Source organism: Dendropsophus ebraccatus, chromosome 8, assembly GCF_027789765.1.
Source record: "Dendropsophus ebraccatus isolate aDenEbr1 chromosome 8, aDenEbr1.pat, whole genome shotgun sequence".
Lineage (NCBI taxonomy): Eukaryota > Metazoa > Chordata > Amphibia > Anura > Hylidae > Dendropsophus > Dendropsophus ebraccatus.
This window is the reverse complement of record NC_091461.1, coordinates 16,699,071-16,714,596: the sequence shown is the minus strand read 5'-3', so window position 1 is coordinate 16,714,596 and position 15,526 is coordinate 16,699,071. Positions and strand designations below refer to the sequence as shown.

At 45.1% G+C, this 15,526-nt stretch overlaps 1 protein-coding gene across 1 annotated transcript in view; it reads right to left on the bottom strand.

The window, feature by feature from the left end:
- LOC138799975 (C-type lectin domain family 2 member D-like) overlaps positions 1-15,526 on the bottom strand; it is a 57,699-nt gene that overhangs the window by 15,535 nt on the left and 26,638 nt on the right. Inside the window, exon 2 of the mRNA XM_069981782.1 lies at positions 2,509-2,608. Within this exon, the coding sequence (XP_069837883.1) occupies positions 2,509-2,608 (100 nt within the window). The remainder of the gene's footprint in view (positions 1-2,508; positions 2,609-15,526) is intronic.

Sequence of the window (15,526 nt, the reverse complement as noted above, 5' to 3'; positions counted from 1 at the left end):
TGACCGAGTTGAGGAATTATCTGAGTGAGGGCCCCTCAGCAAATCTCAGCCTTTGTGGACCTCCGATTGGGCCAGATGACTTTCCATAGTGGAAACCAAACTCCAGTTTTCCAAAGACTTCAGGGATTCAACATCTCAGGAACTGCTCTATGTACAATAAACCTCTACACTCCACACCGTGCCCAGTACCCCAGTGCTGCCCGTTCACCGGACATCGCCGTATGTCTGCAGATCCTGCATCAGGTGCTGCACACGTAAGTGCTCAAATGTGAGAGTCTTGTGTTCAGAGCCCTTAGGACACAGTCACATGGACCTTACCTGATCCCAGGTAATTTACAGCATGAAATCCCCTGATTTTACAGATGAAAACTGGTTGACTACATGATATAACCTGCGGGTTTTAGTGACAAGTCTTACAACTTCCACAGGGGATTATTATCACCTGGCTTTCCTAGATTCCTAAACAATCTATATCAGAGGTGTCAAACTCAAATACACAGTGGGCCAAAATTAAAAAATGGGCAAAGTCGTGGGGCAACCTTGATTATTAAAAATCGCATGCAGCGGTCCTGGCAGTGTCAGAGCAGCATGCGGTGTTCCTGGTACTGTCAGTGGTGTGCGTCTCCCAGCGCTGTGCAAAATGATAAATGACATGATAAATTGCTATATGATTAAACCCCAACCCATGTAATAGCCGCCACCCCCCCAATATAGTCAACCAAACCCAACTGCCCTACATATTAGCCAGCCCTCCCAATAGTGTCCAAATAGTAGCCAGCTCTCCCCAGAAGTCTCATATAGTAGCCAGCCCTCCCCAATAGTGTCATATAGTAGCCAGCCCTCCCCCATAGTCTCATATAGTAGCCAGCCCTCCCCCGTAGTCTTATATAGTAGCCAGCCCTCCCCCGTAGTCTCATATAGTAGCCAGCCCTCCCCCGTAGTCTCATATAGTAGCCAGCCCTCCCCATAGTCTCTTATATAGTAGCCAGCCCTCCCCTGTAGTCTCATATAGTAGCCAGCCCTCCCCCGTAGTCTCATATAGTAGCCAGCCCTCCCCCATAGTCTCTTATATAGTAGCCAGTCCTCCCCCGTAGTCTCTTATATAGTAGCCAGCCCTCCCCCATAGTCTCTTATATAGTAGCCAGTCCTCCCCCGTAGTCTCTTATATAGTAGCCAGTCCTCCCCCGTAGTCTCTTAGGGTACAAACACACGCAGCAGATACGCAGCAGATTTGATACTGTGTTCAGTTATTTAGATCTAATCTGCTGCGTATCGCAGCAGTAAATACGCAGCGTATAAGCCGTGTGTGTTTGTACCCTTATATAGTAGCCAGTCCTCCCCCGTAGTCTCTTAAATAGTAGCCAGCCCCAAAAGCAGTTGCCCCCCCCCCCCGAACCCACCCTACCCGTGGATACAGCCCCCCATACTTACCCCATTAGCTTGTACTCACCCTTTTCTGCGGCCCAGAGGTTGAGGGAGGCGCCCGGCACAGGATGTGTGCGATGACGTCACTGCACTGACGATTTTGGGAAACCGCTCACATATTCCTAGGTCGCAGGCTAAAAATTGCCTGTGGCCTACAAGATTATAATATGGGCGGTCTGAGCTGCTGTCCGGACCACCCATACTATAATCTAATGCGATGTTGGTGGGCCAGATTCAATTCAATCTTTGAATTGCCTGGTGGGCCAAAAATAATGGTATTGTGGGCCAGAGTTTGACATGTCCGATATAGATGTTATGCAGCTCTATGCGAGAAGCGGACCTGTCACTTAATGGCCATCAAGGCTTAAACAGATTGAGAACGCTGGAAGAACAGTCTTCAAATGGCAGTCAGCATCATTATGGCTGTCTACTGGTATATGAACTGGGGGGGAGATTTATCAAACATGGTGTAAAGTGAAACTGGCCCAGTTGCCCCTAGCAACCAATCAGATTCCACCTTTCATTCCTCACAGACTCTTTGGAAAATGAAAGGTGGAATCTGATTGGTTGCTAGGGGCAACTGAGCCAGGCTCACTTTACACCATGTTTGATAAATCTCCCCCTATATATCTGCATATAGAGTGTATAGTGTGTCCCAGTGTAATGCTGCGTTTACACGAGGCGATAATTTGCCCAATCGATCATTTAACAATTTTGAAGCAACGATTTGGTTTTTATAACAATGAGCGTTCACACGAATAAATCATTCAAAAATTTGTAAGAAAAATCGTTATTGCAATCGTTTTTAAGATCGCTTAAGCCCATCTCACACACAGGGTGAATCTTTGAAAGACTGTTTATTTTTAGCAAGCGACGATTTGAGAACATGTTGAAAGATCAAAATGAACGATTTCTCGCTCGTCGCTTGATCGTTTGCTGTGTTTACACGGAACAATTATCGCTTAAATGTGATCGTTATTGCGAAAATTCTGTGTAATAATGTACGACAACTTCAACCTCCGGGGGACTGTTCTATTATAATAGGGGGAAACACTCATGACAGTATAGAGAGGCGATATTCACCATGACATTGTAGGAGTGAGGGCGATATACATCTCCCGGTTCCTTTCAGCGACGTTTCGTTTTCGGCAAGCTCCTGAAACACAAAGTAGTAAGATGAAACCTGCAAATCACATGCAAAGCAACACCTGCTAACATAAATAGAGATGGAGGGAACGGAGGGAGGTGTGGGGATGGAATTGTTTATTACAGATATTCTAGAACAGGAATGGGGAAACTTCGGCCCTTAAGTTGTTGCAAAACTTCAATTCCCATCATGCCTGGACAGCCAAAGCTTTAGCTTTGGCTGTCCAGGCATGATGGGAATTGTAGTTGTGCAACAGCTGGAGGGCTGAAGGTTCCCCATTCCTGTTCTAGAGGAATTGAAGTAAGCTGCAATACCCAGCACCACCCACAAGAGGGTGTAAAGTGGGTAGGGGAGAAATAACCGCACCCACTGATTGGCTGAGCGGGGACCCCGGAGAAGCAGGCAGGACATTATCCTTCTTACTGCATGGAAGCATTCGCAGCATCTCCCCCATATGAGGCTGCACCCTGTGGTTGGTTATAGCCGAGATTAATATTAGGGGCGTTTTTACATCTGTATTATGGTGGCAAATCCTGGACCGACTGTGGATATGGTAATCAGAACTGTCAGCATCGTAAGCTTGCAGCAGATGCAATAGGAAAATAGCGCAAAAAAAGTGTACAAAAGAGGGAAGGCTAAAAGTGTAAAATTCTGTAAAATTTTGCAACATAGAAATTACTGTTCACTGAATTCAGAGGAACTTCACCAAAAATAAAAAGAGTGACGAAAGACAGAAACTCTATAGTCAGAGAAAACTTTGGGGAAGTTCACACTTGGCTTTGTTGCTGAAATATTTAGGGGCCCCCATACATCTCAGGGGGATCTGTAGGACTAAAGAATGACCCCGTCCATAGGCTCCTGCTCGGTGGGCACCATTACACTTTGGGCCCTATTCCACGGGCCGATTATCGTTCAGATTATCGGTAAACCGTTCGAATCTAAACGATAATCGATCGGTTGAATAGCAGTTAACAAATAACGAACGAACGAGAAATCGTGGATCATTTAAAAAGACCTGGACCTATAGTAGTGATGAACGCAATAGCGACAACAAGACGACCGCAAGAACGATCCCAAGTAACGACTATCGCTCCATGTAAATGGGCGAACAATTTCAGGTCTTTCGAAATATCGGTCGTTTGGATCATTTAATGTTAATGATTATGCGGACGATAATCGTCCCGTGGAATAGGACCCTTATCCTGTATAGATCATATAGTCCTTAGGGCATGATGGGAGTTGTAGTCTTGCACCAGATGGAGAGTCACAGGTTAGAGAACACTGCTGTAGGATATAACGTCATGTGAACAAAGGCTCAAAGCCCCACGGAGAAGGGATGATAGATGGTGACATTTACTGACAGAGAAATAGTGACACCTGCGTGTAAAAGGAACCATGACCGCTTACACCAGGAAACAGATGGTACAATATATAATGGGGAAGAGAAAGCGTTGCCGACCTTTGTTCCTCACACAAAAGCTGACATTAAATATAGGTGGCCGTTCCCCTGCCTGACGCAGGGACGACATCAACAAAAGCTAAAACAACAAGTCGCCATATTCTGATTCATCGGCAATAACCACAGGATCTGTGCGACTCCACCCGCTGGGACCGCCAACAATTCCGAGAACGGGGGAAACTGTCCCCCTGAATGAATGGATCTCAGGGCTCGGTCCCTAGAGAATGGTGGGAGAGGAGTCGCTGACTGTGGACGCTGTTCGTTCGGCAGCGCCATATTCCTGCCAATCCGATTTACTTTCTGCAATGAGAACACCCTTTATACACACCCCGGGTCCCTCACCTATAGGAGGAACCTGTGACCCAATTTGCAGGGACACGGGGGTCAGACAAGGCTCTCACCACTGCCATCTAGTGGAAATATGTAGTGAGTGTTATGATACGTTTACACGGAACGATAATTCGCACGATCGTATGATTAACGACTTCGAAGTAACGATTTTTCATTTATAACGATCAGTGTTTAGACAGAACGATAAATCGTACGGAAAATTTGTTTTGCGATCGCTTAAGCCTATCTCGCACATAGGAAAAATAGGTGAACGACTGTTTACACGAACGTTTCTTCGAATTTTTTGCGAACGACGATTTAAGAGCATGTTCAAAGATCAAAATTAACGATTTCTTGCTCGTCCTTTGATCGTTCATTACGTTTACACGTAAGATTATCGTTCGAATTCGATCGTTATCGTGCAAATTCGCACGATAATCGTTCCGTGTAAACGCAGCATAACACAAGCAGATATACTCTGTGAAGACATCTGCAACTGGGGGCTACTAGATCCCTGAGGTGAGACCCCCACCTGTCCATCATTTATGGGGGATCATTGACCCCTTTTTGTCCAGATTCTTCACCTCTGACTGCAGAAATAATCACGATCGATGTTGTAAATGCTGCGAGGGGCAACAACAGCTAAAGGGGTACTCCAGCAAAAGACTTTTTTAATCCAATCAAAAGGTACCAGAAAGTTATATACATTTGTAAATTACTTCAATTTAAACATTTCCAGTGTTCCCATACTAATCAGCTGCTGTATGTCCTGCAGGAAGTGGTGTATTACATGGTTCTAATCTGCCGAGTTCCCCTTTAAAGGGGTATTCTCATCTCAACTTATTAGATGAGAATAAGTTGATAAGTGGGGGGTCCGACCACTGGGACCCCAACTCCGAGTGCAGGAACAAAGCTGTCCCTGAAACGACTAGTGCGCGCTCTCTATGTAACGTCAAACAAGTTCACTGAACCATACTCTGGATCAGTGAGGATCCCAGCAGTCAGACCCCCACTGATCATCCAATTATCCTCCTGTGTATAGGGGATAATCTGAGGTAGAATACCCCTTTAAGATGCCTATACACAGAATTGTAGTCACATATGCACGCACGGCTCGGCTGAGCATCCATGTTTTCTGAGTGGAGAGAAGAGGTAAGCTGCCGCCAGACTCCTATGGAGGGGGATTATTTGTCCGATAGTGAAAGGATCCGTCATCCAGTCGGGAGACCCCCGTACACATTACATAGTCGTCCGGTTTTGCTAAAATCATCGGATTCAGATGACTTCTTCCTAATGTTTATAGGGTTGTACGGCTGCCCTTACTATGACTGTTGCTTAGCAACCATGATGCCCTTACACATCAGAGACTCCTCCTCCTTGTCACCTTGGGGTAGTGCTGGGGGTGGGGCCGCCGGTCACCAGCAATAGGTCAGATGTAAAGAGAAGCGCAACAAAGCCGCCGACTTCTCAGAACACATTGAAGATGGCGGAGGAGCTCCATAAGTATGGCGTCCAGCCGCACGCCTCCAAAATACAATGATACATCTCATCTGTACAACAGAATGCTGAACCACAAGTCCCAGAATCTATATACATGGCACAGCTGCTGTATACACTGCAGAACTACAAGTCCCAGAATAACCCCCATCTATATACATGACCCAGCTGCTGCAGCACCCCGTCTATATACATGACACAGCTGCTGCAGCACCCCATCTATATACATGACCCAGCTGCAGCACCCCATCTATATACATGACCCAGCTGCAGCACCCCATCTATATACATGACCCAGCTGCAGCACCCCATCTATATACATGGCACAGCTGCTGTATACACTGCAGAACTACAAGTCCCAGAATAACCCCCATCTATATACATGACACAGCTGCTGCAGCACCCCATCTATATACATGACACAGCTGCTGCAGCACCCCATCTATATACATGACACAGCTGCTGCAGCACCCCATCTATATACATGACACAGCTGCTGTATACACTGCAGAACTACAAGTCCCAGAATAACCCCCATCTATATACATGGCACAGCTGCTGCAGCACCCCATCTATATACATGACACAGCTGCAGCACCCCATCTATATACATGACCCAGCTGCTCTGTGTACAATGTACTATAGTGATACAGAACACTGCAGTCACGCTATCAGCACTTCACTGAAATGGAGTCACACTATCAGCACTAGGAATTGCAGTGCTCCTATATACCATGTGTTACGGTAATAGCCAGGACTAGTTAGTTCCAGGCTCCAGAATGTGCCAGGAAGATCATAGGGTGACACCTACATGTGAGACTAACTAAAGAATGTCAACTGTTAACCCCTTCAGGTCCATTCACCCACTGTTAACCCCTCAGATCCACAACTGTTCAATTTCCCCACTGTTAACCTCTTCACATCCACTACAATCTAATTCATCCACTGTTAACCCCTTTAGATCCACAACACTTCAATTCATCCACTTTTAACCCCTACACATCCACCACAGTTTAATTCATATACTGTTAACCCCTTCAGCTCCAGGAATATTTTATTTTTTTCTAACTATATGTAATTTTTAACACCTGAAAACCAGGCTCATTTTAATTTATTTCTCTTATTTGTCTTAGACATAGAGGAACCATTATTACTGTACGGATTCGGAGTAATGTGATGGTAAAGTGTCTATTTGGGGTTATATGTCGCACATTTTGAAGTCCAATAAAATCACAAAATCAAATTGTTATCCAATCTCGCTACCATATCCTAGAAGAGCGCTTACTCTCGTACAGTTTCTGTGATTTTCAGACATTTTTACTGTAGGGATTCGGAGTAATGTGATGGTAAAGTGTCTATTTGGGGCTATATGTCCCACTATTTGAAGTCCAATAAAATCACGAAATCAAATAGTTATCCAATCTCACTACCATATCCTAGAAGAGCGCTTACTCTGTTACAGGTTCTGTGATTTTCAGACATTTTTACTGTACGGATTCGGAGTAATGTAATGGTAAAGTGTCTATTTGGGGTTATATGTCGCACATTTTAAAGTAAAAAAAAATCACGAAATCAAATTGTTATCCAATTTCGCTACCATATGCTAGAAGAGCGCTTACTCTCGTACAGTTTCTGTGATTTTCAGACATTTTTACTGTACAGATTCGGAGTAATGTGATGGTAAAGTGTCTATTTGGGGCTATATGCCCCACTATTTGAAGTCTAATAAAATCACGAAATCAAATTGTTATCCAATTTCGCTACCATATCCTAGAAGAGCGCTTACTCTCGTACAGTTTCTGTGATTTTCAGACATTTTTACTGTACAGATTCGGAGTAATGTGATGGTAAAGTGTCTATTTGGGGCTATATGCCCCACTATTTGAAGTCTAATAAAATCACGAAATCAAATTGTTATCCAATTTCGCTACCATATGCTAGAAGAGCGCTTACTCTCGTACAGGTTCTGTGATTTTTCAGACATTTTTACTGTACGAATTCAGAGTAATGTGATGGTAAAGTGTCTATTTGGGGCTATATGCCCCACTATTTGAAGTCCAATAAAATCACGAAATCAAATTGTTATCCAATTTCGCTACCATATCCTAGAAGAGCGCTTACTCTCGTACAGTTTCTGTGATTTTCAGACATTTTTACTGTACGGATTCGGAGTAATAAGATGGTAAAGTGTCTATTTGGGGCTATATGTCCCACTATTTGAAGTCCAATAAAATCACAAAATCAAATTGTTTTCCAAACTCGTTACCATGTCCTAGAAGAGCGCTTACTCTCGTACAGGTTTTATGATTTTCAGACATTTTTACTGTAGGGATTCGGAGTAATGTGATGGTAAAGTGCCTATTTGGGGCTATATGTCCCACTATTTGAAGTCCAATAAAATCACGAAACCAAATTGTTATTCAATCACTTTACCATATCCTAGAAGAGCGCTTACTCTCGTACAGATTCTGTGATTTTCAGACATTTTTACTCTACGGATTCGGAGTAATGTGATGGTAAAGTGTGTATTTGGGGCTATATGTCGCACATTTTGAAGTCCAATAAAATCATGAAATCAAATTGTTATCCAATCTCGCTACCATATCCTAGAAGAGCGCTTACTCTCTTACAGGTTCTGTGATTTTCAGACATTTTTACTGTACGGATTCGGAGTAATGTGATGGTAAAATGCCTATTTGGGGCTATATGTCCCACTATTTGAAGTCCAATAAAATCACGAAATCAAATTGTTATCCAATTTCGCTACCATATCCTAGAAGAGCGCTTACTCTCATACAGGTTCTGTGATTTTCAGACATTTTTACTGTACGGATTCGGAGTAATGTGATGGTAAAGTGTGTATTTGGGGCTATATGTCGCACATTTTGAAGTCCAATAAAATCATGAAATCAAATTGTTATCCAATCTCGCTACCATATCCTAGAAGAGCGCTTACTCTCTTACAGGTTCTGTGATTTTCAGACATTTTTACTGTACGGATTCGAAGTAATGTGATGGTAAAATGCCTATTTGGGGCTATATGTCCCACTATTTGAAGTCCAATAAAATCACGAAATCAAATTGTTATTCAATCACACAACCATATCCTAGAAGAGCGCTTACTCTCATACAGGTTCTGTGATTTTTAGACATTTTTACTGTATGGATTCGGAGTAATGTGATGGTAAAGTGTCTATTTGGGGCTATATGTCGCACACTTTGAAGTCCAATAAAATCACGAAATCAAATTGTTATCCAATCACTTTACCATATCCTAGAAGAGCACTTACTCTTGTACAGTTTCTGTGATTTTCAGACATTTTTACTGTAGGGATTTGGAGTAATGTGATGGTAAAGTGTCTATTTGGGGCTATACACCTGATAATTTGAAGTCCAATAAAATTACGAAATCAAATAGTTCTCCATCTTGTTCTTGTTGTTGGACGCTTTTGGTAGACTACTTCCAATCCCAGGAGGGACCAGCTTCATGGCAGATGGAGGATAACCATTAAGAAACTTTTTTCAGGACTGTTCTTCTATTCTAGTTTAATAAGTCTATGTTCCTTGTAGGTTTAGGTTAGGGACTCGCAAGAGAATGAGGACCCTTGATGTGGCTTGCGAGCTTACGATATTTCTTGCCTATTTTTTTCTTCTAGTTTTTAACGGTAAAAGATATCTACTAATACCTCATTGAAGATCGGACATCGAGCCATCAAGGAGCCCCACTAGACTAAAGCTGCTTTCACATGCAGCAGATTTTAGGCAGATTTTCTACAGCAGATTGTCTGTTGCCAAACCAAAGTCAACCTGAAGTTTCAAATCTTCTGTAGAAAATCTGCATCAAATCCGCAGTGTGTGAAAGCACCCTTACTATTCTGCAAGTCTTCCCAAGTGCATTATAGGGCCATGCAGCTGCCACTAACTGACAGCTACTTACCGCCCTAGCGGTCTTGTTTCTGCTACCTAATAAAGAGTGCTGAGGGGCCTGTGTGAGCTGCTGGTGCCTGCTGATGCCCCTCCCCCGTGCCGACCTCTATGCTTTTATAGAAGAAGTCTGGCTAAAACATTTTTGTATTGTTATTGTATTGTCACCCAAAAGTTATACAAATCCCCAATATACACCTATTACGGGAAATGCTTAGGAAGCGCTTTTTTCTCTGCACTTACTACTGCATCAAGACTTCACTTCCTGAATAACATGATGATGTCACTTCCGTGATAACATGGTGATGTCACTTCCTGGATAACATGGTGATGTCACTTCCTGGATAACATGGTTATGTCACGACCCGATTCCCAGAGCTGTGTGGGCTGTGGCTGCCGGAGAGGATGATGGCAGGGGGACACTGAGGGATACAGGGCACTGGAGGAACACTGAGCATCCCTCTGCCATCATCCTCTCCAGCAGCCACAGCCCACACAGCTCTGGGAGTCGGGTCGTGACATAACCATGTTATCCAGGAAGTGACATAACCATGTTATCCAGGAAGTGACATCACCATATTATCCAGGAAGTGACATCACCATGTTATCCAGGAAGTGAAGTCTTGATGCAGTTGTAAGTGCAAAGAAAAAAGCGCTTCCTAAGCATTTCCCGTAATAGGTGTATATTGGGGATTTGTATTTGGGTGACAATACAATAACAATACAAAAATGTTTTAGCCAGACTTCTTCTATAAAAGCATAGAGGTCGGCACGGGGGAGGGGCATCAGCAGGCGCCAGCAGCTCACACAGGCCCCTCAGCACTCTTTATTAGGTGGCAGAAACAAGACCGCTAGGGCCGTAAGTAGCTGTCAGTCAGTGGCAGCTGCATGGCCCTATAATGCACTTGGGAAGACTTGCAGAATAGTAAGGGTGCTTTCACACACTGCGGATTTGATGCAGATTTTCTACAGCAGATTTGAAACTTCAGGTTGACTTTGGTTTGACAACAGACAATCTGCTGTAGAAAATCTGCCTAAAATCTGCTGCATGTGAAAGCAGCTTTAGTCTAGTGGGGCTCCTTGATGGCTCGATGTCCAATCTTCAATGAGGTATTAGTAGATATCTTTTACCGTTGAAAACTAGAAGAAAAAAATAGGCAAGAAATATCGTAAGCTCGCAAGCCACATCAAGGGTCCTCATTCTCTTGCGAGTCCCTAACCTAAACTTAAAAGGAACATAGACTTATTAAACTAGAATAGAAGAACAGTCCTGAAAAAAGTCTCTTAATGGTTATCCTCCATCAGCCATGAAGCTGGTCCCTTCTGGGATTGGAAGTAGTCCACCAAGAGCGTCCAACAACAAGAACAATATGGAGAACTATTTGATTTCGTAATTTTATTGGACTTCAAATTATCAGGTGTATAGCCCCAAATACACACTCTACCATCACATTACTCCGAATCCGTACAGTAAAAATGTCTGAAAATCACAGAAACTGTACGAGAGTAAGCGCTCTTCTAGGATATGGTAGCGAGATTGGATAACAATTTGATTTCGTGATTTTATTGGACTTCAAATAGTGGGACATATAGCCCCAAATACACACTTTACCATCACATTACTCCGAATCCCTACAGTAAAAATGTCTGAAAATCACAGAACCTGTATGAGAGTAAGCGCTCTTCTAGGATATGGCAACGAGTTTGGAAAACAATTTGATTTTGTGATTTTATTGGACTTCAAATAGTGGGACATATAGCCCCAAATAGACACTTTACCATCTTATTACTCCGAATCCGTACAGTAAAAATGTCTGAAAATCACAGAAACTGTACGAGAGTAAGCGCTCTTCTAGGATATGGTAGCGAAATTGGATAACAATTTGATTTCGTGATTTTATTGGACTTCAAATAGTGGGGCATATAGCCCCAAATAGACACTTTACCATCACATTACTCCGAATCCGTACAGTAAAAATGTCTGAAAAATCACAGAACCTGTACGAGAGTAAGCGCTCTTCTAGAATATGGTAGCGAGATTGGATAACAATTTGATTTCGTGATTTTTTTTTACTTTAAAATGTGCGACATATAACCCCAAATAGACACTTTACCATCACATTACTCCGAATCCGTACAGTAAAAATGTCTGAAAATCACAGAACCCGTAAGAGAGTAAGCGCTCTTCTAGGATATGGTAGCGAGATTGGATAACAATTTGATTTTGTGATTTTATTGGACTTCAAATAGTGGGACATATAGCCCCAAATAGACATTTTACCATCACATTACTCCGAATCCCTACAGTAAAAATGGTTCCTCTATGTCTAAGACAAATAAGAGAAATAAATTAAAATGAGCCTGGTTTTCAGGTGTTAAAAATTACATATAGTTAGAAAAAAAAAAAATATTCCTGGAGCTGAAGGGGTTAACAGTATATGAATTAAACTGTGGTGGATGTGTAGGGGTTAAAAGTGGATGAATTGAAGTGTTGTGGATCTAAAGGGGTTAACAGTGGATGAATTAGATTGTAGTGGATGTGAAGAGGTTAACAGTGGGGAAATTGAACAGTTGTGGATCTGAGGGGTTAACAGTGGGTGAATGGACCTGAAGGGGTTAACAGTTGACATTCTTTAGTTAGTCTCACATGTAGGTGTCACCCTATGATCTTCCTGGCACATTCTGGAGCCTGGAACTAACTAGTCCTGGCTATTACCGTAACACATGGTATATAGGAGCACTGTAATTCCTAGTGCTGATAGTGTGACTCCATTTCAGTGAAGTGCTGATAGCGTGACTGCAGTATACAGAACTACACGACCCAGGATACCCCGCGTCTTCTATAGACATGATACAATAGTGTACACCGGATACCCCGCACGCCCTATACACACATGCGGTATGGATGGTATAATACACAAGGGAAGCACAGGACACAGACACCCGCATCCCGTACAGCACAGAGGACGGTACCTGCTCCGGACTCTCCTCACTCGCCATCTCAGAGTCTCCCGCTGCAATGTGCCGCCATAATTATGCCGCGTTATCGCAAATTCAAACACTCAACTGTCATCAGAGGAAGAGAAATACCGTATTGGGCAAACTGGGCAGATTAGTAAATGGAGTGGGAGGAGTGACAGCTCAGAGCCGCTCACTGACGGGAAGGTTTTCACAAGAAGTTCCCAGCAGGAAGGATGTGCTGTGCTGCTGTGCTGCTGTGCTGCTGTGCTGCTGTGCTGCTGTGCTGTGCTGTGCTGTGCTGTGCTGTGCTGTCAGTAGTCCGGTCTCCTCAGTGTGGAGCGCGCTAGGATGGAGACGTTAGGGAGACTTGGTTATGTATCAGGAGGAGCTCCTGCACCTGAAGGGAATAATCTACTTGGTTCTGTAAGAAGACTGTACAAGGGGCGTACCTGACTACAGGGGGCATACCTGACTACAGGGGGCATACCTGACTACAGGGAGCGTACCTGACTACAGGGGGCGTACCTGACTACAGGGAGCGTACCTGACTACAGGGGGCATACCTGACTACAGGGAGCGTACCTGACTACAGGGAGCGTACCTGACTACAGGGGGCATACCTGACTACAGGGAGCGTACCTGACTACAGGGAGCGTACCTGACTACAGGGAGCGTACCTGACTACAGGGAGCGTACCTGACTACAAGGAGCGTACCTGACTACAGGGAGCGTACCTGACTACAAGGAGCATACCTGACTACAGGGAGCGTACCTGACTACAAGGAGCATACCTGACTACAGGGAGCGTACCTGACTACAAGGAGCATACCTGACTACAAGGAGCATACCTGACTACAAGGAGCATACCTGACTACAGGGGGCATACCTGACTACAGGGGGCGTACATGACTACAAGGAGCATACCTGACTACAGGGGGTATACCTGACTACAGGGGGCATACCTGACTACAGGGAGCGTACCTGACTACAAGGAGCATACCTGACTACAGGGGGCATACCTGACTACAAGGAGCATACCTGACTACAGGGAGCATACCTGACTACAAGGAGCATACCTGACTACAGGGAGCGTACCTGACTACAGGGAGCGTACCTGACTACAGGGGGCGTACCTGACTACAAGGAGCATACCTGACTACAGGGGGCGTACCTGACTACAGGGAGCATACCTGACTACAGGGAGCGTACCTGACTACAGGGGGCATACCTGACTACAGGGAGCGTACCTGACTACAGGGAGCGTACCTGACTACAGGGGGCATACCTGACTACAGGGAGCGTACCTGACTACAGGGAGCGTACCTGACTACAGGGAGCGTACCTGACTACAGGGAGCGTACCTGACTACAAGGAGCATACCTGACTACAGGGAGCGTACCTGACTACAAGGAGCATACCTGACTACAGGGAGCGTACCTGACTACACGGAGCATACCTGACTACAGGGAGCGTACCTGACTACAAGGAGCATACCTGACTACAAGGAGCATACCTGACTACAAGGAGCATACCTGACTACAGGGGGCATACCTGACTACAGGGGGCGTACATGACTACAAGGAGCATACCTGACTACAGGGGGCATACCTGACTACAGGGGGCATACCTGACTACAGGGAGCGTACCTGACTACAAGGAGCATACCTGACTACAGGGGGCATACCTGACTACAAGGAGCATACCTGACTACAGGGAGCATACCTGACTACAAGGAGCATACCTGACTACAGGGAGCGTACCTGACTACAGGGAGCGTACCTGACTACAGGGGGCGTACCTGACTACAAGGAGCATACCTGACTACAGGGAGCGTACCTGACTACAAGGAGCATACCTGACTACAAGGAGCATACCTGACTACAGGGGGCGTACCTGACTACAAGGAGCATACCTGACTACAGGGAGCGTACCTGACTACAGGGGGCGTACCTGACTACAAGGAGCATACCTGACTACAGGGGGCGTACCTGACTACAAGGAGCATACCTGACTACAGGGAGCGTACCTGACTACAAGGAGCATACCTGACTACAAGGAGCATACCTGACTACAGGGGGCGTACCTGACTACAAGGAGCATACCTGACTACAGGGAGCGTACCTGACTACAGGGGGCGTACCTGACTACAAGGAGCATACCTGACTACAGGGGGCGTACCTGACTACAAGGAGCATACCTGACTACAGGGAGCGTACCTGACTACAGGGAGCGTACCTGACTACAGGGGGCGTACCTGACTACAAGGAGCATACCTGACTACAGGGGGCGTACCTGACTATAGGGGGCGTACCTGACTACAAGGAGCATACCTGACTACAGGGAGCGTACCTGACTACAAGGAGCATACCTGACTACAGGGAGCGTACCTGACTACAGGGGGCGTACCTGACTACAAGGAGCATACCTGACTACAGGGGGCGTACCTGACTACAGGGAGCGTACCTGACTACAGGGAGCGTACCTGACTACAGGGAGCGTACCTGACTACAGGGGGCGTACCTGACTACAAGGAGCATACCTGACTACAGGGGGCGTACCTGACTACAAGGAGCGTACCTGACTACAAGGAGCATACCTGACTACAGGGGGCGTACCTGACTACAGGGAGCGTACCTGACTACAGGGGGCATACCTGACTACAGGGGGCATACCTGACTACAGGGAGCGTACCTGACTACAAGGAGCATACCTGACTACAGGGGGCATACCTGACTACAAGGAGCATACCTGACTACAGGGAGCATACCTGACTACAAGGAGCA